This window comes from Sphaerodactylus townsendi, linkage group LG04 (assembly GCF_021028975.2).
Source record: "Sphaerodactylus townsendi isolate TG3544 linkage group LG04, MPM_Stown_v2.3, whole genome shotgun sequence".
In the NCBI taxonomy this organism is placed as follows: Eukaryota; Metazoa; Chordata; class Lepidosauria; order Squamata; family Sphaerodactylidae; genus Sphaerodactylus; species Sphaerodactylus townsendi.
This window is the reverse complement of record NC_059428.1, coordinates 65,974,019-66,000,035: the sequence shown is the minus strand read 5'-3', so window position 1 is coordinate 66,000,035 and position 26,017 is coordinate 65,974,019. Positions and strand designations below refer to the sequence as shown.

General features: G+C 41.7%; 1 protein-coding gene across 3 annotated transcripts in view; it reads right to left on the bottom strand.

The window, feature by feature from the left end:
* The window catches only part of ITSN1 (intersectin 1), a 98,527-nt gene extending 72,549 nt beyond the window's left edge, over positions 1–25,978 (bottom strand). For 2 of the 3 annotated variants that reach the window (XM_048493430.1, XM_048493431.1), the window contains exons 1-9: positions 25,710–25,978; positions 14,559–14,624; positions 13,492–13,584; positions 10,373–10,436; positions 8,904–9,064; positions 8,383–8,562; positions 7,084–7,177; positions 3,121–3,221; positions 19–82 (exon numbers count right to left, since the gene is read on the bottom strand). In XM_048493430.1, the coding sequence (XP_048349387.1) occupies positions 19–82; positions 3,121–3,221; positions 7,084–7,177; positions 8,383–8,562; positions 8,904–9,064; positions 10,373–10,436; positions 13,492–13,584; positions 14,559–14,586 (785 nt within the window). In that variant the 5' untranslated portion in view covers positions 14,587–14,624; positions 25,710–25,978. The remainder of the gene's footprint in view (positions 1–18; positions 83–3,120; positions 3,222–7,083; positions 7,178–8,382; positions 8,563–8,903; positions 9,065–10,372; positions 10,437–13,491; positions 13,585–14,558; positions 14,625–25,709) is intronic. The other variant, XM_048493432.1, reaches the window with a different exon arrangement.
* Positions 25,979–26,017: the final 39 nt, after the last annotated feature.

Genomic DNA, 26,017 nt, shown 5'->3' with positions numbered 1-26,017 from the left:
TTTATAAGAAATATTTACCAAATTGTAGCCAGCTGGGTTTGTGGTAAGCTTGATTGCATAAGGATAGTTCTCGCTTGTGGACCTAATGAATTGGAAACATTGAGATATGAATATAACCACATACGTTTAGTTTTTAGTATACAACTTTCAAAACAACTACACAAGATCATCCTTATATGGTATTTTAAGTAAAAATTAGTACTAGCAAATCCATTCTTTAGAGGCACTTAAGTTTTGACAGAAATCAAAGTAGATACCACATTTTCTCCCTCCATTTGTTTTTCTGAACACTGTTAATCTACTGTTTGAGAAATGGTATCTAAATAAATGAGGGCTGATCTGTACAACATTTAGTGCCAGAGCTATATGTGATCTTGCTTCAGATGTAAAAATACAATGTGTGCCTATATAAGCACTTATATGAAATAGGATTGTTCTTAAATATGTCTATTGCTTTAGTATGCTGTTTTCGATAGGTTTTCATCATATACAATTGGCATCAACACATGATTTCTCTATGTAGTTCATAGTCTACCTTCCTCATTGGGACTCCAGGCAATTACATAATATAGATTAGTAGAAACAATATATCTAATCAGCTATGTAACAGCACTAGGACTTCAAAAATTTGAAATAAGGCATCAGTATTAAACACGGCTGATCAAACAATGCACAAATGGTATTACATAAGTAGAAATATAATACAGTGAGAACAAGATAAAAACATACAGCAACAGATAATACACATTAGTAGCATAGTCTAGGGCAGTGCAGCATTTTTGAAGGGTATTTAGGGTTCAGATTTAAATTTTCAACCCAACCCCCCCCCCCAAGTTAAATCCCCATGTCCACTTTTTTGACTTCTAACTTCTTTGGATTTTGACAGCCAAACCCAAAAACCCATGAGCCACAGAGCTGCGTGCTCAGCCAACTCTTCTACATAGCATTCCTGGCTGCCCCGCTGCCTCAGAAGCCCATTCAGTCTTTAGAGGCAGTGGAGGAGAGCCATTTGAAGGGATTTGGTGACCTGATGCCTGCACTCAGCTCTGCTGGCTGCCTCCCCTCCTCAAAAGTCTGTTGCTTTTCAAGGTGGCAGCAGTTAGCTGGGCGAAGGGACTGGCTGAGCTAACACCTGGATTCAGCTTTGCTGGCTGCCCCTCCGCCTTGGAAGCCTGTTTATGTTTCCAAGGTGGCAGAGATCAGCTGGGTGGTGGGATCGGCTGAGCTGATGTCTGCACTCAGCTCTGTTGGCTGCTCCACCACCAAAAGCAAAAACACTTTTTGACTTTTTTCAGCTCAGGCTATTTGAATTGGGCTTTTTGGCCCCCCCAAATTTTTTTTTTCGGATTTCTTCTGGTTTGGGTTTACCCAAATAAACAGCCCTAGTATAGTCTATAATTCTGTTCCCTCTATTGAAATGTCTTCCTGAATCATTCTGTTATAATACAACCATATTTCCTTTATAAAAATGCCCTCCTGATCAGTTCTGTTTTGCAGTTTTTCAAAAGCTGAAAGTGTGGTAGCCTTCCTGACTTCCTCGGGTAGGCTATGCCATAGGGTGAGGACCACTTTGGAGAATGCATATGTACAAGCAGTTGTTGATCTTGCCTAATTCAAAGGTGGCACCGGAGAAAGACCTATTCAGATGAGTGGAGTTGTCATGGTGGATCACAGGAAGAGAGCCGGTCATGGAGAGATGAGGGTCTAAGACCCTGAAGGGCTTTGTATGTGATGGCCACTACCTTGAACTGAACCCAGGAACTAATGGGCAACCAATGGGGTATCTGCAGAATTAGGCTGGTGTAACCCCTAGGTTCTTGATTCAGCAAGGGTCAGCTGAAGTGGGAATCACTGAGATACTTTCGTATTCCGTATTCTTAACATCTGTGTTCCTGCCAATCGAATGCAGTTGAAATAGTGAAATGTGTTTTATATGGTCCATTTTAAAAGGACATCAGTTCCATATATCTCACCCCTGCTTTATCTACATTCCCCGAAAGATCAGGAAAATTCTACACATATCTCCAGGCAGACTAGTCCAACGAGACTACCTCTAAAGTGGCTAAATTCTGTGCTGAGACCTTGTCTACAAGAAAGCAGATATTCCAAACTTTCTTCTTAAAGGTAATGTGAGGACAAAGCAAAAAAGAACTTTTCATCTTGTAAAAGTTCTACTGCTCACCTTTAGACAATCAATAGGAATTTGGAACTATGCCTAGTTTTTTCTGGCAAGAGGCTTTTAACACACAAATGTATCCTGTGTACATTTTTTTTAAAGCTATCCACTTGACACTGAAATACAGTCTTTATATGTGCTCGCAATAATAGCAGAGATTAATGAAAAGGGAAGTCAATCACCACATTTGCTTTCACACAGAGATGATTTTTATGATCTTTCTATACTGGTACAATGCCCTCAAAGTGGATAGCTTGGAGCATAATATTTCAGATGTTTTATTAATTATGAGTATTAATTTTATATATGAAATCTTGTTTGTATATAAAATGCTGTTTTAAATCTTCTAGCCTGGCCTTGGAACAAGAAAAGGGCAGGATATCAAATGAAATAAGTAGTTTATGGTCTTGAGAAGGGCAAGGGAGGGAGAGCAAAAGGTGGCTGCTTTGTGATGCTGCATTTTCTTCATACCAAGCTAAGCTCAGAAAAGAAAAAGATCATCATCAATACCTTTTATTGGCATAGAAGCTAAGCTCTATACTACAAGTTTCTAAGTGGAGCTGCCTTCCTCCTAGCAGTCACAATGAGAGAATGGGAGTCAAACAAAGCTAGCTCATTCCTTCTGATACATTATCTTGCCCAGGCAGATATTCTAGTCACAGAGGCATTATACTTTGCATTTGTAAGAACTTGTCAATGTGTACTATAATCACTCTCAGTAATTCCCACAACTAACTTGCAAATGGAGGCCAGATTCATTATCTCTCTATTACCATGGGGAGTATAGGTGCTAAAAAATCAGTGGACAAATATGTAGATGACAAAGCTGATAACTTCAAAGCATATTCTTCATCCTGTTAACCATGACATTAAAGCAACCTCTACCATACTTAGTTCAGAGTCTACAATTTAATTTTTTTTAAAAACAAAAGCATTTTTAATACCTGTTAAGTGTCCACTCATGGTTTTATCATGACTATTGAACAGCTGCCTATATTTTAATCTTGATGACTGTGGAACAGCCCATTCTGCTGCAGGAGATGTCCTAAAATTACAAAAAGCAAGCAATTAGACCCTTCTCATAATCAAAACACACCTGAGTAAATAATGTTACAGGTTAAAACAATTTAACAGCTTCTGGTTTGCAATTATTTGCCACTGAACATTATTAATTGTACTTGTCAGAGTCAGCATGTTTATCAAAAGAAAAGTTTCCTTGGGCAACCTAGAGGCCTCTTTTTATACTCTGTCTTTTTGTGCTAACTTATTTTCCTTGTTTCTCATTTTTCTTTATTTTAATATGTTCTAAACTGTGTTTGTTGTGCCTTGATTTGATATTTGTAATGATAGAAAACCAAAAACAGCACAACTTTTAATTCAATTGCCACTAAAATAAATACTTTACAAAAGAGATCTGGGACAACCAGTTTCCCGTCCATCTCCAGACTAAAACAGTCTGTCATGCCTATTAATGCAATCTCCACTATATCCCAGCCTGAATGCAGAATGAAAACTGGTCACACATTATTCCTGTAGTCAGGGATGAGAATTTATCCTCCCCCAACCCTCCCCGCCCCGGACTAGTGGGATGGGATGGGAACTTATCCCCCCCCCCCATCTCCTTTGAAGAGGGGAGAGATTACTGCTTCAACAAAGTCTTTTGGAGTGGTGCCACCTCCCCAGGTCATCAGCATTCATGGGGAAAAGATGAGGCAGTGTTAGGGACAGGACTGGGAAGATGATGCATTGGACTTACTGTGAAGGCTTTCTCTCGTCAGTGGGGTTCAGTCATCCAGGCTGGTTAGGTCATGCCTTCAACTGTTCAGGCAGGACTATGCACATTTTTTGCAAAAAAAATTATGGACTGTATGTAGGGGGCTGTCCCTCTCCAGTCCTACAAAAGCTTTAGTTTGGATGTCTAGGGGTTTGGGGCAGATGCTGATTGAGGGTCCCTCCACAGCATCATCTCACAGACTTGATTTTTCCAAGTGAGATTTGCCCTTCCTTTTCAGGCTCACTGATGGCATTGCAGTCAAGGAAGAAAATGAAAAGTTCTTATTTTTTCCATCTTCCACTCTCCAGGTAAGTACATTTTTAATGCCTTAGACCTACTACTACTACTACTACTACTACTACTCCTTCTCCTCCTTCTTATTATTTATGAGGTTTATAGACCGCCCTCCCCCGAAGGGCTCAGGGCGGTGAGCAGTATAAAAAGAGCACAATCAAATTAAAATACAGTATAAATATAAGTTAAGATGGCTCTAATAAAAATAAACCTTACCCCATTAAAATGCAGCATCAATTCATTAATTAATTAACTCAAGATGGCGCCTGCTATCAGTTCCTATAGAAAATCCCAGAGGGGGTTGGTGGTAGGATCTTCATGATGTCAAAGAAAACAAGAAGAGAGGGAGGGGGCCCCTATCAACGGCTAGCCTTCTCAAAAGCCTGGTGGAACAGCTCAGTCTTGCAGGCCCTGAGGAACTCAACGAGATCCTGCAGGGCCCGGACAGCTGGAGGAAGAGCGTTCCACCAGGCTGGGGCCAGAGCTGTAAAGGCTCTGGCCCGAGTGGAGGCCAGCCGTATCATGGAGGCGCCAGGGATCACCAGTAAGTTAGCCTCTGCCGAATGCAGAGACCGATTCGGGACATATGGGGTAAGACGGTCCCGCAGGTACGGAGGTCCCAGGCCGCGCAAGGCCTTAAAGGTTAACACCAACACCTTGAAAATGATTCGGTATTCAATTGGTAACCAATGCAAGTGGCGAAGCACAGGTGTAATATGTTCTCTCATGGCACCTCCTGTAAGCATACGTGCCGCTGCATTCTGAACCATTTTTAATCTCCGAATCAGACGCAAGGGAAGGCACGCATAGAGCGAGTTGCAATAGTCTAACCTGGAGGTGACCGTTGCATGGACCACAGTGGCCAGGTCAGCTTGTGAGAGGAAGGGGGCCAGCCATCGGGCCTGACGAAGATGGTAAAACGCGACCCGGGTTACATGGGCCACCTGGGTCTCCATTGAAAGAGACGGATCCAGGTGGACCCCAAGGTCGCGAACAGAGGGGGCCGGTGCCAATATAGCCCCCTCCCACACCGGCGGCTGGAAATCCCCAACCCCTCCCTCACGCCTCAGCCAAAGGATCTCCGTCTTCGATGGATTCAGTTTCAGCCTGCTCTGTTTCAACCAACCAGCCACGGTCACCAAACAATGCTGGAGAGCCGCAGGGGCGGCGGCCGTTCCCCCCTCCATCAACAGAATGAGCTGGGTGTCATCAGCATATTGATGACACGTCAGCCCAAAGCTCCGCACCAACTGAGCAAGGGGTCGCATATAGATGTTTTAGCTTAGTTGTGAAGCTAAAAAGTTAGCACACTACATGAACAGCAGGGCTATTCAGACTGATAGCCACAGCCCCTACAGTCCAGTAGAGTATGCAAAAAAATTGCATAGCCTTGCCCAAACAGTTGGAGGTGTAACCTAACCAGTCTGGATGACTGAGCCCCACTGCTGGAGAAGAGGCAAGTGTCTTGTGACAGTGTAAGATGTTACACACTTTTCAAATGAGGTCAGGAAGCTGTCCAATGAAGTATGACTTCCCATTCAAGGTAGTACATGGCAGGATCACCAGAAGGAAGATGATCTGAGCTCTGTCAATTCCCCTTCCCTTCAGAATTCATGACAAAGGGAAAGCCAGCATGGAAGTCAAAAGGGAAAGGCTCACTGCCTCGGACACTTTATTCAACCACTGCCCAAAGGAAGCAGTTTGTATTAATGTAGCTTTGTACATACCACAACCTGCAAATTGCTGTTTTTCCATTTTTCTCTTTTGAATCCATCCTTTGGAAAAACACTCAGTATACTTTTAGGTGCTCCTATACAAAAACCTGATAATTAATTAATCTCATTGTCACAGGCCTTGCTACAAATACCTTCACTTTCAGAGGATCAGCTGATACAGTGTCATTTTAGTGATGGCATCCCACTTTTAAAATACTCTTCTCATCATCCCTTTCTTTAATTCTTTTAAGATATCAGGTGAACACAATTTTATTTACTACGTTTTTAACACATGACCTATTAGCATCTGTTTTGGTTATTTTACTGCAATACTGCAGTTTTACTGAAATAAATGTTGATGCAATATTTTGTTCCTCCTTTTTTCTTAGCTGCCATTGAGTTTTTTATTTGATTTTCTCCAAACTTCAGAATGCATGCCATTATCTGATGAAAACCAAGTGTTTTGGTAATTTGATACAATAAGCTATGCACATCTAAGTAAACTAGTAATTGGCTCATGCTACCACAGCAAACACGACTTTTTAAAATGCATGTGGGAAAGTAACACAAAAAGTACAAGAAAGGAAAAATGGAGATTCACATGACACAATGTCTATGATAGAGAGGTTCTGCTGCCAAGAACAGAAAAGGCAGGAAGACAACCATTTAAGCAGGGCAACTGCATAGAGCTTAGTCCCCAAAAAGTAAAGGTAAGATAGCTCAACATGGTCACTGTCTAAAAGCTGAGCAGCGGTAAATGAAACTTCTATGCCCTCTTCCCCAAGAATTCACAAATACTAGACAGTATTTGTCTGGTAAACCTTTCCTATTTTTAGGCACATCTTTCTGCAACATCTTTCTGCAACAAGGAATTGGATGTGCAATATGAAATGCCTTTCAGTATGTATATAATGATGGTTGCACACAAATTTTGACAGAAATACATTCTTCTAACTTCAGACTTAATCCTGGTGAACTGCACCACTATAATTCAAGATCACATCCCTGAAGCTGTGTATTTGCAAGCAGAAATTAAATTGAATGGGACATTTGTACCTGAGCAGCTGCTGGGCTGCCATCTACGACAAAGTGACCAAACTGCAGAAAGAAAATCAGACGCTTACCCAGCAACATCCAAAGATTGTGCCTTTTGCAATTTTGCATTTAACTGAGACCCTGCCCCAGATCTACTGAAGGAAGAACTCTTTGGCAATGTGGCTGGAACACAAAAATAACATTTTAACCATTCTGAAATCAAGTGTAGACATTCAGTTAATGATAGATGATGAATCCTAATTACCAGTCATGTACTGAACTACACATTAAGACAGGGTTCACCTATCCTTTCAAGACTGTGGGCATGTTTAGGATTCTGACACAGATTGGTGGTCGCAGCAACAAAATGGCTGCCATAGGAGGCACAGAGGGCCACAAAATGATTGCCTCAACTTAACACAGTACAGATCCCTGTGCTACAGAGGCAACTGCTGCCAAAGCAGTATTTTTAAAAATCTGCACAGCCAATCAAATCTCCATTAGCCAATCCAAAGTCCTATCTGGTGCCCCTTATTTCCTATAAACACTTGGTGGGCTCCACAAAAGGTGTTGATGGGAATCGTAGTGCCCTTGGAAACCATGTTGGAGATCCCCTTTATTTTAAATTTATAATTTAAAGCTCATTACAATTCACTTTAGTCCATATATCTAATTCTGATCTGTAGATACCTAAATCTGTGGATCAGGGCCACACTTGCCACACTTGCTCCAAACAGATGTTTCTGCAGACTTGGGTGACCCCTAAATCCACAGAAAAAAATCTAACATTAAAAAAAAATGGGGGGTAGTTTGAAGTTCTCCCTTTCCCTGCAAAGAATGTACTTTGAAATAGTGGTCGCCACTGTAGATATCCACTCTGGCCCTGGACATCTCAGTAGCGGATGCCTAAAACAGCTCCTAGCCTGGCTGCCATTGCAGCAGACTCCTAAAATGGCTCAGGGTCCAGCTGCCGCCACAGCAAACACCTGCACTGACTCTGAGCCTGTCGTGGCAGCGGTGGATGACTGGAGCAGCAATGAGGATGAGATCCTTCCCCATATGACTCATAGACTCCCAGTTGCTGGTATATATTCGCACACATCTCTGCTTATTAAATATAATGGCAAGTTATATAAAATATTTTGCATACCTATGGGACCAGCAGATTTATCAATTCAAGGGTAAACCAATGCTGCTCCTTAGGGGAGATCTACATTTTGTTCATGGTTGCATTAAATTGTTTGGGGGTTTTTACACAATAAATACAAAACGTATATTAACTTGGTTATCTTTTAGAGCTTTATTATTCGCTTGTATATATAGTACATTCAGCTACACAAAGAATTACAAATCAATTAGAAAAGCTAATTTCAATAATTCAAGCATACCAGGATGACCAAAAGTGGGCAGAGGCTGGATAACAGCAGGTGCTCCATTGGCAAGAGGGGGGACAGCTGCTGTAGGAACAGAAGATACTAAAGGTGGAGACATTCCAACTATGGGAATGGACGCCATTGGCACAGGAGCAACAGCTGTTAGAGGTGGCATACTGGGAAGACCACCAATCCCTGCAAGGAAAGATTTTCACATTAGTCAACAGCTACACTTTGACTTAAGCTGTTTGCAAAGTAAAGGATTATATAACATTAAGTTTAAAATTAAACTATAGGCTGAAATGAAAATACAAGGTGAAACCACTATGACTAACCAAGCAATGACTAGGAGAAAAACGACATCTTCTAATGCAAGCAGTTCAATCAAATCATTAAATGCAGTTCTGACAAAAGGTAATGAAGATCTGTTTTAGAGAAGATCACTCACTTTAAAATGAGCTGAGAATAGTATTTAGCAGCTTACAAAGACTCTAACAATCTAAACAAATAAAGATCAGGAGGACTTCTGCTCTTACCAAATCCAGATGCATTAGAAATTGCAAGGGGAGGCTGTTTCATAATAGGAGGTAATACAGAAGGGAGCTGATAACCTTGCAGTTTTAGTTTGATAAGCTTCATAGCTATAGAAAACTCCAGCTGATCCATCCTTCCATCATTGTTCATATCTGCAAGAGCCCTATAAAAAAAATAGACTGATTTTCAGAAACAAACACATGACTTTCAAAACAAAAACAGATTCTCAGGTCAAAACTCTACACATGACTCATTGGTTCATCTAGTTCAGTACTGTCTAATCTAATTGGCAGCAAAGTTTAAGGCACAAGACACTCCCAGCCTCGATATCCTCGATATGCCAAACTAGAATCCTTTGCATACAAAATCTTGTTGTAAATATTTGTTTACTTGCAAACATTTCTGAATGTTCCCAGCAGTCAAAGAACAATGATTTGTCAAGTAACTGCCACCAGTATTAACTTTTTGATAAGATTTGCTTTTCCTTTGTGGGGTTAAGACAGAAGAATTACAATACAGTTATAACAGAGAAGGGGCAGACGAAAACAAAGTAGACCAAAAAAAAAAACCCCCACAGCTTTTACTGCTAATTCTAGCCAACCTATGTCTCTAAAAAACTGTTACAGCTAGTCACAGGTAGTAAGACAGACCTTACTTTAAGTTACATGCATTGTTGTCCAAAAACAAGCATGGTGATAGTTTTATAAAATGTTAAAAATGTCAAAGTAAATATATTAGCAGCTTGCAGGATATCTTGTAGGCTATATAAAGTTTGCATGTGGTTTAAAAGTGATGTGTTTTACAGATGTAGCAATTAATTAGTGGTGGAATGTAGTTGTCAAGACACAGCTGATTTATGGCGACCCTGGAGGGTTTTCAAAGCAAGAGACTTTCAGAGGTGATTTTGCCATTGCCTTCCTCTGCTTGGGCTGAGAGAGTTCTGAGAGAACTGTGACTGGCCCAAGATCAGCCAGCAGGCTTCAAGTGGAGAAGTTCTCCAGATAGAGACAGCTGCTGTTAACTACTACACCACATGGATGAACAAAAGGCAAGAAATTATTTCACTGATAACAAAAAAAGATTTAATTTTACTATTAACAGTGATATCATTTCACAGAAATTGTAAGTCCATGGTTTCAAAAGAAAAAGTATCATATGGTCAATTTGTCCTACTTCCTTCCAAGTTACAGTATGTGTCCAGCAAAACCCATGTGTACTTTAATTTGGTTGCTGTCTTCAGAAGCATTAGAGCTTGATTTGAAAGCCTACATAACACTTCTTAATGGATTATGGACTTGCCAGCCACAAATCCCATAAAGAGGCCAGTAAGAGAATTATGCTGAAAACAGAAGCTCCTGACAGTCCTACAAAAGCAAAGGGCCTTGCAGCACCTAAAAGACAAATGCGTCACAAGGCTGGCTGCAACAAATTGCTAATTTTCAGAAACCTTTTTTATTAAAAAAAAACTTACCATATCTGTGCTAAAACTGGTTGAGGTAACCCAGACTGGAAAAAAAAGTTCCTGGCTTGATCCCCTGTAGAGAAGAAGGCAGTTATTTCAAATAAGAGCCATAAACAACTGGCTAATAGCAGGAAAAAGCATTTATATTGTTCTTTTAGTGTTTGATGTGCTCCATATACATTTTCTAAACAATCTTCAACATAACTTTATACCTAAATCAGTACAATTATCTCTGTCCAATACACAGTGGAAGAGGTGGCGTCTAAGCTATGTTCTTGCTAGAGGCAAGGTAGGAAATGATGATTTTATAGTTTATAGACCAACCTTTTAGGGCCAAAATACACATAACATTTAACATGAAGACCCAACAGGGACTTGCAGTAAGATACCAGTGGTCAGTTCCCTGTGGCAACTCAATTTAGAAACACCACAAGGACCCAATTCTGGTAGGAATCACAGCTTGAGGGGAGGAGGAGCTCTTGCCTACCCTTTTCCCACTCCTCATTTTTTCAACCTGAAATTGTCCCATTTAACGTTATTCAACTCAATAGGGGCTGCATGTGCAAATCAGGTCCTTGTAGTGTTTCTAATTTGACTTGTCATGGCAAGTTAGCAGCAGCTTACTGTCTGCAAGTCCCTGTAGAAATTATGTGTAAAATGTAATATGTAGCTTGGGCCTAAAAGAATAAAATCATATACATTTCTTAAGTATTTGTTCAGAAGAACAAGAACATCAGATTCTGAAATATGTATGACTACAAACTGAAACATCTGTAGTTTAGTCAATAGGAAAGTCACACTATAGTAACATCAGCTTGGATAGTTTAGTCTATTTTAACAGCTTTCATTTATTGGAATGATGCCTTGTAAAGCCAGGAAGCAAAACACTTTCTCCACAGGACATATCCAACAATAGACAAATGACACAAATTTCCATGTACTTTTAACACTTCTACCAGCCAAAGATGTGTGGCTAACAAGCATAGCAGCACAGAATAAGGCAACACTTGGACATATAAACTTGTTATATTCCAGGGAGGACTCTCCACTGGCATGAGTGTCAAGGGTGAATATACCTCTCCTCTCTCATCAGTCTCCCTGACCACCCAATCAAATCTCCAGTTCTTCAGTTGTTCATGTGGACAAATTACTTAGTCCTGGAGATGCCATATTCACAGACATGCAACACAGATTAATTTAAATTATTTCTAGACCATCTCCCAAAGGTCAAGGAAATTCACATAATATAAATAAAACTTGATAACTAAACTAGTAATAAAATAGAAATGCAAGTGCAAAATCAGGCTAAAATCCTAAACAGAAGCAATGAAAAGCAAGCAAAGCAACTAGCAGATCTGCAATACTGAGACTATTAAAGCTTCTCCAAATGCCCAAGAGAACAAGAATGCCTTTACCTCGTGACTAACACTTAACAGCAGGTAGCAAGAAATGGCAACAACTAAATTTCACAGATAAAGCACCACTACAGAGGAGGCCCTCTTATCTTATGGCCCCCTTATTTAATTTCAACGAAAAAGGCACATGAATCAAGGCCTCTAATGATAACTTTAATATCCATGCTTGCTCACAAGGTAGGCAGCAGCCCTTGAGGAGAATTCTTAAAAAGGTGTGCCTACGCTAAAACTGTTTGAGGTAACACAGCCTGAGGTTAAAGGTTTTTTTATCTCCTTACCTGGAGCAAACCTGGCCTCAGAGTTTGAGGGGTTTTTTTCTATGAGCTGTAAGTGAATAATATTAATAGAGCAAGAAATCTATTTTCTAATGCTGCCTCTATGCCCCCTAGCAGCACACAAGTACGGGCAGAAAGTGCTAGTGACAAATATAGCCTTCTAGGTTTAAGCCAGTGATTCTTTATTCAGTATGATATACTACATTATTAAAAGCAAAAAGTAAAAAAGGGTGAGAATCAATGTACATTTATTTTTAATTGGGGGATTTATCCATAAGATGATAAATGAGGAGTCTTGAAGTTCCAGTTGGCACAACTGTGAAAGCAGGATTTTGAAGGCTTACTCCTTGCCTGACCTCATAGATAAGGCCCACAAGGACTCCTGAATTGCCCCTTCATGGAAAAGACCCAGAAAAAAGGCGGGCTGTTCACTGACAGGAATGGGTAATGTTTTCAAGTTGCACACATTGCTCGGTACAAATGCTACTCCTGTGGTAGAGATGTGGGCTGGACTGGAGCAACACCCAAAAAATCTTTTTTTTTTAACTGTCAAATTACAGCTGACATCGAGTGCTTGTAGGGAAGTGATTTGCCAATGCCCACCTCTGTGTTGCGACCACAATATTCTTTGAAGGTCTCCCATCCAAATGCTTGCCAGGATTGAGGTTGAGAATTGTGACAGGCCTAAGGTCACCCAGCAAATTTTCATGGCAGAGTGGGAATTCAAACCTGAGTTTTTCAGATCTTCTAGTCCAACACCTTAATCACCACACCCTGCTGGCTCTCTTTGTATAGTCATATTGGAACTTTAAAAGATGTAATTCAAAGGCCCGTAAGCACAAGACTTCAAGACTAAGGAAGTTTAACTTGGATGCTGTCAAACAAAACAAAAATTTGGAATTCTGTACCAAAATTTAATTTTTACACAGTGATTCTGATTGATCCTGGAGAGATTTAAGTCTCCTGCAAACACAATTTCTTAACCAGAAAAAAGCTCTAGAAAGCTGCTATTTGTACTTCTGGGAAAACTTACGAAGCCCATTAGTGCCTGTAAATTTCCTCACTGTGCAGGATATAATCAACAGTCAAGAATCAAAGCCAATTTTTTCATGCATGACAGAAAATTAATTACAGTAGTAGTAACAAAGTGCCTGTCTTTCCTCTTGTCACCTCAGAATCACAAAAGCTATGGACTTATTCTCTTACTTCATGTATTTAGCATTTTTTAGCAGCATCCTTTAAAGGGTATCTTTGCAACCACATTTCACCTTATACTGAGCTCACTGAAAGCAGGTCTAGGCTTCCTCTCCTTGTAGTCTTAAAACACAAATACTTGTCATTTGGGTACACGACCTGGGCTGAGGCAACTGCTGTTTGCCTGAGAGAAGAACCAAATTACATGGTTGTGGAATGGAAATGATACAAAAGAATGTATTACCAGTGATAAATCCAGATACTGGTTTCAAACTGTGGAACTGTTGATCATGCTTAGCTCTCTCATCCACAGTTACAGCCCATATGTCCAGGTTGCCTATTTGCAAGGAAGAAATCAGAAAAAAAATCAAGTAAGCTGTATTATAGAAGAATGTTTATTATTCCCAATGCACTTACATTTTTTTTACAATATATCCAATTAGAAAACATCTTCCCAATACAGAAAGGAGTTTAGATAGCTCCTAGAGGGCCAAGGTGTTCAAAAGGTCTGTACAAGATAAAGTTCTGCACAAGACAAAGAGAAAGTCACTCTATGGAGGTCCTTACTATAGATCTGCCCACGTAAGCTTGTGATGCCTTGGGATGCAAACAACATGAGCTTGGGGGCTGAAAGGACCACAATTACCAGATCTCTAGTAGCAATGATATATTTTAATGTGGTGAGTCGGTGACCCACAAAGACACTTCTAGTATAAGACTAGATAGTTAATCTTTTAAAGATTAAGAACAGCACATGGGCAGAGGAACTACCTCTTTCAAAGTACCACTGGGCTGCACCCTGTGCCATCAAGATCATGGACTGGAGAAGAGGGATTGTTGCAAAACAATCACCACTTAACCTTTTAAAAGTTCCCTCAACAGATAGAAGGTATGAAAACGACACATTCATGGTGCCATTCTAGAGTGGTCAGCAAGAAAGTTGACCCTTACCAACTACTATAAACAAAGGCTAGTTACCAAAATCAGGCAAAATGTGTAGATCCCTGTTGAAGACAATTATATTACATTAACACATGTGTCTTCACTGACTTTCTGACATAACTGACTGGCCCACAGATCAAGCATGAGGTCTTCAGACTGTGATGAATTCCTGATGAATTTATTCTAACCACCTCCTTTTCCTACACTTCACCTTACACAAACTGTGAAGCATTTGTCAAACTGCTTTAACTACACACCAAAAATAAGCGAAACATTTTGGTTCTTAAAATCAGACTTTTTATTTAGTTTAAAATGCTTTAAAAATAAAATGCATTTAAACCAAGCTTTAAAAAATGTCCCAGTGCTTACCCCCAAAAGGTGTTGGAAACTGAGCCATGGTTCAATCAACTTTCACTTTCTCTTGCTAAATGATGTCTGAAATAAAGAGTGGTACATTGGTACTGGTATATAACGAGAGCAAAAACTGAAACAATCTGTTACAGAGCCACTTTACCATATTGTATATATTTGCTATTTTATACAGTGTCACTTATATTACTCATTGATATACAGAAAAAAGTCTGAATAAATGCAGAAGTCGGGTAAATGTAAATTGTGGCAAAAGTTCAATCAATTGCTATTAATGTCCATCTTCCACTGTGATACTGCCTGCACCACAGCTCCCATTGAAATTATAATTCTTCTCTAAATGGTGGCAAAGTCCTGCTGTTCTTTCTAGCATTTGCTCAGCTACATCATTTACCATCACTACTACCTGTTTGAGTAGAGGCTGGGTGAGGCAAAAAGCATGGGTTCAGATTATCAAACAGCACAGCAATCAGGGCAAAGCAGATATATACACATACTTAATTTACACACCAAAGACATACCTAACACTGAGCTCCTGTGCAATCTAAGGAAGCTTCATCAGGGGAACTATGAGGGGCACTTTCTTTCTGCAATCCCTGCCTCAAAATTCCAGGGATGGGGCCATGTTATTTTATTGCAGTGAAAATAAACAGGATTCCTATAGCACCTTAAAAGGTAAAGGTATTCCCCTGAACAAGCACTAGGTAATTAATGACAAACAGGGTGACATCACATCATGATGTTTATCAGACAGGTTTTGTTTACAGGTTGGTTTGCCATTGCCATCCTCAGTCATCTTCAACAAGTTTATTCCAAGTTTGGTTTACATAGATGAGAATTCACATGGTTCCAAGAATTTCAGTTAGCGATTACAACTAGGTTCCCCAACATGGTACCCATAAGCACCTGCAACACTTTCCAGAAAGTATGTGGAGCCTTTGTAAGATAGATCTTGTTACTGGCTATTCTCATTCAAATGAAAGAGTTTTCCATGGATGCAACAGCAGCCGCCGCCACAGAAAGATATGCCACAGAAAGATACGGAAGACCAGGAAGCATCAAGGCCTTTTGTTGCATTTCGCCCTCCCTTTATTCCCCCTTCTTGACTCCATTCTTTTTCTAGTCCCAAGGCCAGGTTCAGGGCAGCTAACATATTTAAAACAGCATTTCATATACAAACAAAATTTCAAAAATAAAATTAATACTCATATTTAATTTAAACATTAAAATATTTAAAACATATACATACAGATAGTGACAATGTAGTGCATTGGACCTTTTCATATGCAGTTGATAAAAAGAGTCCTACCCATAGTTCTATTAACACACTCCTATTCTTCCCAATACAAGGTTCAACTAAAAATAGAGAGAGTAAGAAGAAGAGTAGAAGAGGAAGGATGGAGGGGTAGATTTGGGAGGCCAGCAACAAAGGACAAAAGCAGAGCTGCCTCAGCCAAAGGCCTGGTGGAACGTCTGCATCTTGCAGGCCTTGGTCTCAGTGGACAGTTCCACCAGGCCATGGCCAAAGCTGAGAAAGTTCTGATCCTGGCGAAGGCCAGCTGGACACTCTTGGGGTCAGGGGCCACCATAAGGTTGCTTGTAGCAGTTCATAATACTGTCTGGAGGCAATACAAGGAGAGACAGTCCCACAGGTACGACTGTCCCATACCCCTCAAGGACTTAGTTAACACCAGAACCTTGAACATGACCCAGAATTCAACCAGTAGCCAGTTCAGCTGGTGAAGCAAACGTCAAATATGTGCTCATACAGGGGTTCCTGCAAGGACCCTCGCTGCTGTGTTCTGGACCAGTTGTAACTTCTGGAGCAGTTTCAAGGGCAGGCCAGTATAGAGTGAGTTGCAGTAATCTAACCGGGAGGTGACAGTTTCATGGATCACTGTAGCTGTACCCTTTCCTACTGAAAGATTATGTGCTGCAGTGAAAAACAGAGAGTACCATACTTCTGCAGTAGAAAATAGTCCCTTTGTGTTCGAGGTGGGGGGAAGGTTTGAAGAGGGTTGAAGGAGGGCTGGTGCTGGGCCCGACTTTGGGGGGGAGGAAGGTTGGGGAAGGGTTGGAGGGGATTTCGTAGGGCTGGTGTTTGACCCAGCTTGGTGTTTCAGGTAGGATGAGGGTTGGAAGGGGCTTGGAAGGGCTAGTGCCAGGTAAGTGACTAATGGCTTAGCCTGGCAGAGATGGAAAAAGGCCACCTTGGTCATATGTGCAACCTGGGCTTCCGTTAATAAGGAGGGTACCAGGATAACACCCAGGCTTTTGACAGAAATGGCGGGTGTTAGTGCCTCCCCACCTAACCCCCCCCCCCTCAGCCCAGTCACAGAATCTTTGCCATCGATGTATTCATTTTCAGTCCTTTTCAATCACTCCACTACAGCCTCCAGCCACCCAGCCAGTAAATCAGGGGAATCAGCTGGCCAGTGCTCATATCAACAGATAGAGCTGGGTGTCATCAGCATATTGATGGCAACCCAGTCCAAAGCTCCAGACCAATTGGGCCAGAGATCACATATAGATATTAAATAGCATTGGTGAGAGGATTGCCCCCTGAGGAACCCCACAAAGCAAGGGGTTCACACTGAGCATTCACACACAATGCAGTGTCTATATAGTTGCAGTACATTTATTTAAAAAATTGAAGCTCACCTTCTAAAATACTAGCCCTGTTAGCCTAACTCTTCCACTTTAGTTGTCAATAAGCTCTGTGGGAATTAATGTGACATTTATTCATTAGAATATAAAGGAGGACATTTGTCTTGTTTCACTATGTACATACACACACACTATTGAAAAACACCTTTTATCCATTCAGAGGAAATCAAATTTGAGATAGTTGTCAAGTGAAGATCTCCTGTCTTTACCACAATAGGGGAAAGACTGGTCCCAGAGAATCAATCAACCAACCTTTATTGGCATAAGGCAGGTATCAGAGTAAAGGAATTACACCTGTGAGCAAAACGTTAGAGGAGCAAAAACTTCCAGATCACGGCCCCACAGTCCGGGAAACCCACAACAGCTAACTTGGACAGAGACATTGTTGTGCAGTACAACAACAGAATCCCATTCTGTCTCACACTCTCAACACTAGTTACATACTCTCAAAACCACAGGACACCTGGACAGGACACTGAGTCCACCCACTATGCCTATGAACCACTGAGTATCCTGGGGAAATAAGATAGATTAACTTCTCCCCTCTCCCCAATACCAGCTATCAGTGACACTTGCCAGGTCAGCCCATTCACCCAAAAATAAATCCTGCATGGCTGCTGTTTTGCCTGTAACTGGCCTAGCATTTAAACACAAGGTATTATATAGCCCTGTGGAATGTTGATGTGGCCACCAGCATCACCCTGGCTGTAAGAATAGCCCACAAATGTCTGTCCCTTCCCTTTACCTAGCCACTTCTTCTCCCATGAACATATTGCCTCCCCCACCCTATTTATCACAGCACCATCCCTTGCCTCATTCCATTCTCCCAAACACACCCTCAGGAAGCAGATGACAAACCACACCACAATCCAGGTTCCAGATCTCACAGCATCTGGACAGGACAAACAAGTCCAGGTTCTGCACAAGACAGAGACATAAGGAAAACTGATTAAAATCAGACAACAGATTGATGTACCCCTCCAGTACAAAAATGGCAAGTCTATCTCAATTGTCATCTGGCAGCTTTTTTCCACAGGCAGTCAGTAGTATCCTTTGCCAACCACTGAAACTCAGGACATATCTAGAACATCAGAACTTTGTTAGAACCCTAGACTGCCAGCCACAAGACAAGAACAGTTTGGTCCTCACCATAGAATTGGTAACTATACCTGTTTGAGCTAAGGCTTAGATCAATTTTCTAAACATCTGGCTTAGATCAAGTTTTCTAAACATCTGGCAAGGTTCCTAAGACCCCATCGTTTCTTCTTGCCTCTCAAAGTTGAATCCAACCACTCCCACATACAAAGATGAATATCTGTGGAAGTTTTTAGTGACTTCAGGCCTGTGCAAAACATCGGACAAACAATGTAACATTTCAAAACATATTTTTAGAGCAGCATAGCAGTGCCTGCTTCTGGGAAGGTGCTATTAGCAGCCAGAGACAGTGAGACAGTGGAGGGTCCATTATGAGACACCTTGAAAACCATGGATGGGCGGCATTTTTAGAGGCACAGTGTACCACACAGAGAAATACATCTTACTATGATATGCCTCTGAAGATGCCAGCCATAAATGGGGGCAAAAGGAGCAGCAACTACCATACTACAGCCATACTTTCCCAAAACCCCACAATAGCCAGTATTAATATATTCTGCCCTGGTTAGACCTCACTTGGAGTACTGTATTCAGTTTTTGGCATCACAAGCTGCAAAGAATCCAGAGAAGGGCAACAAAAATGGTGAAAGATCTGGAGATCAACTCATATGAAGAAAGGCTGAAGGAGCTGAGTATGTTTAGCTTAGAGCAATGGTCCTCAACCTGTGGGTCGCGACCCCTTTGGGGGTCGAACAACCCTTTCACAGGGGTCACCTAAGACACTCTGCATCAGTGTTCTCCATCTGTAAAATGGACAAATGTTAGGGTTGGGGGTCTCCACAACATGAGGAACTGTACTAAAGGGTCGCAGCATTAGGAAGGCTGAGAACCACTGGCCTAGAGAGATGAATGCAAGGTGATATGATAGCCATCTTCAAGTATTTGATGGAACAGAGTTGTTTTCTGTTGCACCAGAAGGTCAGACCAGAACCAATGGATTAAAATTAAATCAAAGGAGTTTTTGGCTAAACATTAGGAAAAACTTCCTGACAGAGTGGTTCCTCAGTGGAACTGGCTTCCTCAGAATGTAGTGGGTTCTCCTTCTTCAGAAATTTTTGATTAGAGGCTAGATGTCCATCTGACAGAAACACTGATTCTGTAAACTTAGACAGATAATAAGAGGGAAGGGCAGGAGGGAATTAGACAGTGCTCAGCTTTTGTGACCCTTTCTCACAGGTACTGCTGTTCTCCCACTTTGGGTCAGGAGTTTTCCTCCAGGCCCAATTGGACAAGGATCCTGAAGAGTTTTTGCCTTCCTCTGAGCATAGAGTAGGGGTTGCTGGGGAGTGAGTTGTGAATTTCCTGCACTGTTGGACTAGATGACCCTTGAGCAGAGCCGTATGGGGGGGGGGGGAATGGCGCCCGGGGACAAAAAACCCTTCACTCCCCCCCACACGGGTTGCAGTCCCGCCCCCTAAATTTGCTTTTAAAAGAGGCTGGCGGGCAAGCAAATGAGCAGGGACCTCACCTTCTTGTGCGCACAGGTGCTGCTCGACGTGCTGGTCCACGTGCGCACACTGACCTTCAAAACTCACTGGTCACGTGGGGGGCCAATTTTGCACCCACCATGTGACCAGATGGCATTCGCCCACAGACATTGGGTACCCCAAGTCACCGGGCAGATACACCTCTGCCCTTGAGGTTCCTTCCAGCTCAAGTTGCTATATTTATTAAAATTGTAAGAAAATAAATCCTGAGATGTATTTGAATGTATGGCGGATTCTGCATGGGCCAAAAACAGCGGTGTGAAAATGGTGTAAACCCTTTTACACCATTTTAAACCCTTTTCACACCGCTGTTTTTGGCAGAATCTGCCAATTTGAAATGGCCTGGAATATATTTACACATCTGCTTATATACTCCTTTGTATTGAGTAATAATTTGTATTTATGTAGCCACATACCATATATACTCGCGTATAAGAAGAGTTTTGCAGCCCCCTTTTTAGGCTGAAAAATGCCCCCCTCAACTTATACGCAGGTCTCCCCCCCTGCGGAGCCGCAGCGCTTACTCACAAGTCGTGAAGCCTCGTCCCCCTCACTAGCTCACGCTTTCTTTCTTGCAGGCGCTAAGGCTTGGCTTCAGGGAAGCTGCCGCTACGGACAGCCTGTCTCTATGGTTTTCTTAAAAGAGCAATTGGCTGCCCCGAGCCAAGCCTTAGAGCCTACAAGAAAGAAAGTATGAGTTAGTGAGGGGGACGAGGCTTTGTGACTCGCGAGTAAGCGCTGCGGCTCTGCGGGGAAATTGTGAGTTAGTGAGGGGGACAAGGCTTCGCGACTCGCAAGTAAGCACTGTGGCGCTTACTCGCAAGTAGGAAGGGCTAAGCGGGGGGGGGGGGCGCCCAGAGGGTTTTGGGTCTCCGGGCACCATTTAGACTGTGTACTGCATTATCTGCTTCGCTTTCTCCTGCCTTCATCCACTTTCCCTCTCCCCAGACCGCACATGCCCGCCTCGCCCCTCCTTAAAAGCCTCCCAAAGGCTTCTGGGCCGCTCCTTTCCTCCAGCTGTGGCTCCTTTGCCGGCTCAGCACCCTGCCTCCCGATGGACCTTTCCCATCCTCGACTTATACGTGAGTCAATACAATTTCCCAGTTTTTTGAGGTAAAACTGGATGCCTCGACTTATATGCAGGTCGACTTTTACACAAGTATATACGATATATTAACTAAAGATGTCTATTAAAGGTATGTTGCAGACATGGTTTAGAAAGTCAGTAACATGAGAAATTGCTTTCAGAAACCACAATTTACTTCAAGAAATAATGACTGTTTTTTGAATACTGCAAAGATAGTTTGGGTATTTTAGTTTATCATGAATTGGAGACTTCCTTGATGATTTTGGAACAGTGAAAATAGACAGAGTGCCCGGCCTCAAAGCATAAGTACCCTCACATTTAAGCACACAGAAGCTTGTTTCTCAATCAATTTGACTATGAAACAAAACAATATAATTACATTCTGGCTAGCAAATTTGGAAACATTTTGCATTTCTGTCATTTACCAATAGATGTCTTAGATGCACTGATCACCTTGTAATGATCCCTATAGTACTCCATTTTGAGATACAACATGCTAAAAGGTAATATTTCAATCCTGCAAGAGCAGATGCAAATATTAGCTGGGCAACAAACATGGTTAGGAATCTTGTCAACCCCTGTCCCCCTAGCCCTTCCTGTCCCCCTAGCCCTTCTTCATACTTGTTTAGTGATACAAATAGCAAACATTAGCCTTGACCAAACTAGTGTTTAAAACCTTCGTTCCAGCCTGGAACCAAACTGCGGTCATTCACTTTGTCAAGCTACCTCCATTCACCTTGTCAAGTTACCTCCCTAAAACATTTTGAACATACCATGGGTATGGTTCCCAAAAAAACAAAGCCACAGCTCAGTTTTATCAGCTCACCTCAGTAGCCAAGCAAAACATGACAGGGGAGGAAGCTCCATTTGTTTAGTCAAGTAGCCTTCCCTTTCCACACCAAAACCTTTTACAAAAACTATGCACACATGGGCAAGCTTTACTATGGGCAGGCTTTACAAACAGGCATGTTTACTATGTGCACATAGGCAAGTTTTACTCTGCCCCTCTGATGCCCTTACCTCATAACATTCCAAAGGCACTGAAAATTGCTGACACACTAATTTTAGCACATGGAAAGAATTCTGCATGATATGCTGTTAACATGGTTGCTCACTTATTTATCTGAATAGAATTTAACTCTCAATCTTAGAGGTCACTGGGGCACTTTGTCACTTGCATTACTAGTTAGCTCCGTATCGAATTAGTGATTACAATATCCATTCTGCCCACTGAGAGGAAATATTAATCAAAATGTTAGCTTTAATTTTGATCTGTTGTTCATAACCAATCAGGTAAATTGATAAGTTCATTTTTAAAACATATTTGTGATTTTATTCTCCATCCTACCATGGTTTGCAAATCAATAAAAATAAACATGTATCTTCTTGCATCAATTTCCAAGTGCAACTCAAAACCATTAATTACAACTTTGAAACTGCAAAGTTGACGTACTATTATACTATTATACTAGAAATGGCATCAAATCACTATTATTAATTTTATTGAATAATTAATCTTTGAGGAGAATTAAGCATTTGGAAATATCCTCCCTCATATGTGGGGAGATGGATCGCCTAAGCCACAGGAACTTTCTGCTACGAACGTCATGGCAAACCTGTGAAGAACAAACATTCCTACCATCATGTAATGGTCAGCTTCTACGGTATGTAAACCTATTTATTATTGCACTCAGACTTGAGCCTGTTTACTTGGAAGTCAACTTTATTAATTCCTATGGAATTTTCTTGAGTGAAAGGAGTTCTAAGACTGGAACTTAAATCTAGTTTCTTAGGAAGCAATACTGAACAGATCTACTCAGTACTCAATACTCAATACTGAACAGATCTACTCAGTACTCAATACTCAGTACTCAGTACTCAATACTGAACAGATCTACTCAGCTATTTGAAGTAGCTTACTCCCAGGAAATTGTTATTAGGATTGCACTGCAAATGTAAAACTTCTACAGAAATATAACTGTTAAGAAATTTATAATACTGCAACTGTTCACTACTGTAGAGAGAGAAATTAAAACAATCAATTCCTTTTACTGAAGCTTTAAGCAACACTATCTCTGTTAACTGTGAAGAAAAGATTCTGGGCTTAATACACTGGAGAAATTGTTCTGAAACAGCTCATCTGTGTGAAAACATGACTGCTGAAAAGCTGCCAAAGTTAGAGCATACAAGTACTAATCATACAAGCTTGGCCTGTGAGCTGCTTTCGCTTAAATGCCAGTGGTTGTGTGGTATGCATTAAAAGACCATTTCCCTCTTTTTGTCTGCATGTCCTGCCAGAAATATGCATTTCCTCCACATGCTACTGGCAGGTTTCCCTGACACCTAGAAGAATCTGTTCTTCTGCTTTCAATTGCATAGAAGCGTAAGATACAGTAGCTCTCTTCTTTCACAATCTCCTAGCCCTGACCTTTTTTCTAGGGATGAAGAAGGCAGAATTTATAATAAAGCAATGATATCATAAGGCAATAATAAGGTAATGAAACAAAGAAAAATGCACAAGGATCTGATGAGGAACAGGTATAGTAACAAGATACAGTCAAATATACTACCAAGCCTACACAAAAATCACAAGTCTAAAATACCCCACCCCCCAGTAATTTAGGATGCTGTCCTAAGCATACCTGCTAGGAAATTCTTAGATCAGTGGAACTTATTTCTGAGCAAACATGCATAGCATGCTGTTAATCTATCTTTCTATGCCAAGATAAATACTTCAACTTTATAGAAAACAAGTCACACTGAACAAAGAAAGAAGCTTCTCCAAATAACCTTTTTTCACTATCTAGTCTTGCACATAGACATTTTGTTATAAGCAGTCCATATAATGGGTCAGGATGTTTTTAAAATAGTTTTATTCTATTTAGTTTAATACATAAATTGTATCATTATGATGCTATCCTCTTTACAACTATTCACAGCAACACTATTCACAGCAACAGAAACTACCACGGTATGCATCACACATGCTGCTTAAGTTTCTTTCATCTTTCAGTTAGCAATTGAAGAGTCATATCTACTATGAGAGGCCAAATTTGTCCTAGAGGCCTCCAGTTGCTAACCTCTAGTATAGAACCAGAGTGATGTTCTAACAAGTCTCATAATTTCTTACTCTTCCAACAAGCCAGTTGGTATATACACTGATTTTGGAAACTACTGTAAAACCCAGATCACTTATGGCCTAGCCAGTCATCTCCAGTTTGGACATAAGAATTAAAACTGTAATTGTAATCTTTAAACACAGACACTGCTACAGAATATTTGACAAGTACCATACGATATCAATTAAGGTAATAACCTTGGTCCCATCCTCAAGCACAATGAACTGAATGAGTTACACTCATGCTCATTACAAACTCATTTACCAATAACATGACTAAAAAGCATTACTAGTTGTAAAAGGGTATACATTAGCAGAAAACCATTGTTGTCTTATTTCCATCTAATGTACCTGTAAAACATGCTCTATACAAAAACAGTAAGGAAGTGCCATTAAATAAAATTAACTTATTAAAAATATTTATTGCACTACTGCATATCTGTTTTGTAATTTTTGTTTTTGTATGCCAATAAAGGCTGTTGTTGTTGTTATTGGACTACTGATAATCCAGTACTGAGTTTGCTCTTAATAACTAATTTCCTATTAGATGGGGGAAAAACTCCACCACACACAAGTACACCCACAAACAGGAAACAGAGTCAGATGCTCATGTGTATTCAAGTGATGAAATAGTTGTGTTCTACTAACCTGCAGCAAATAGACGTGCAAGAACACATCAAATGTCTTGCCTCTTCTAAAACTAAACACAACTGTCCCCAATGGGCAACATTCCTGTTCCACCAGATGTACATGAAGGGAACAAGGAATGTAAAGAGCGAGGCCAAGTCAAAAAGACAAACCTAGACATTCTCTCTTTACGTTTTGTTAGAGAATGTCACAGAGTGCAACACAGAGATTTCTTTCTAAGAAACTATGGATGCCCTTAGGCAACGATTTCTGGATTAGCGGGAATTTCCAATCAAGGACATATTATTTCTGCATCCTCCAGTTCAGATTCCCGCAGCACCTTTTCTACTGACAGTCTGTTTTGCCAGAAATTTCTATTTGAACAAACAGGAACAACCATGCATCTGAGACTTCCATCCCGCCTTTCAGGCACGGCAAACCACAATAGTCTTTGCCTGAGCTGGAGAAAGTTAAAAAGCTCCCCAAAGCCCCTTGGCATACACCCTGACAGGGCCCCTGGCCCTCACTCTACTCGTCACATCCCCCTGCAAGCGGACTGAAGGAGGCTGAGTATGTCTGCATTAAAGACAAGCAGCTCTAAAAATAAAAGAAATCACGGGCGTCGGCAAAGAACTCCCGGTTCGCGCGCTGACTTAAGGCGAAGAGGAAAGGATTAAGAAAGAAAAAAGAGAGAGGAACCAGGGATCTAGATATGGGGATCCGGAGGGGGGAGGGAAGGCAAAATTGAGTAGAAAACAATGGGCTGGCCAGAAGCACCCTGCAAAAGGCATAAATGGAGGGCCAGTGGACACAGGCAGAATTGGGGGAGACAGATGTGCCACTCTAAATGCAGCTGTGGGAGGGTGGCTGGAGAGCCCCCGATGCGGGCGCGAGAGAAGGGAGGGAGTCGGGACCCCCTCAGCCTGCCTCCCACCAGCGCGCCTGCGCTCGTCTCGCCAGGGTGACACCCCCCCCCCCCTACACACACACCCTCCGCAGAGCGCCGCTACCTCATCTCTGCCGGGTCTCGGGCGTCCTCTTCACACCAAAGGCAAGGACGGGGAGGCAGCGGCAGCCGGAGCGGCGGTAAAGGCCACCGCCTCCGAGGGACGCACCATCTCCTCCCGCGCCGGCTCCTGCCTTAACCGTCGTTTCCGCCCCCTCAGCCGCCGCCACAGTCTCGCCAACCGGGAGGGCGGGGGACGAGCCGCCCGGCTCCCTCTCACAGGCGCCGGAGGACTGCGCAACCAAACCCGCCCGTCGCTCGCACGAGCGCACCGCAGAGTCAAGCCCCAGTCATGACGCAACCAACCAAGAC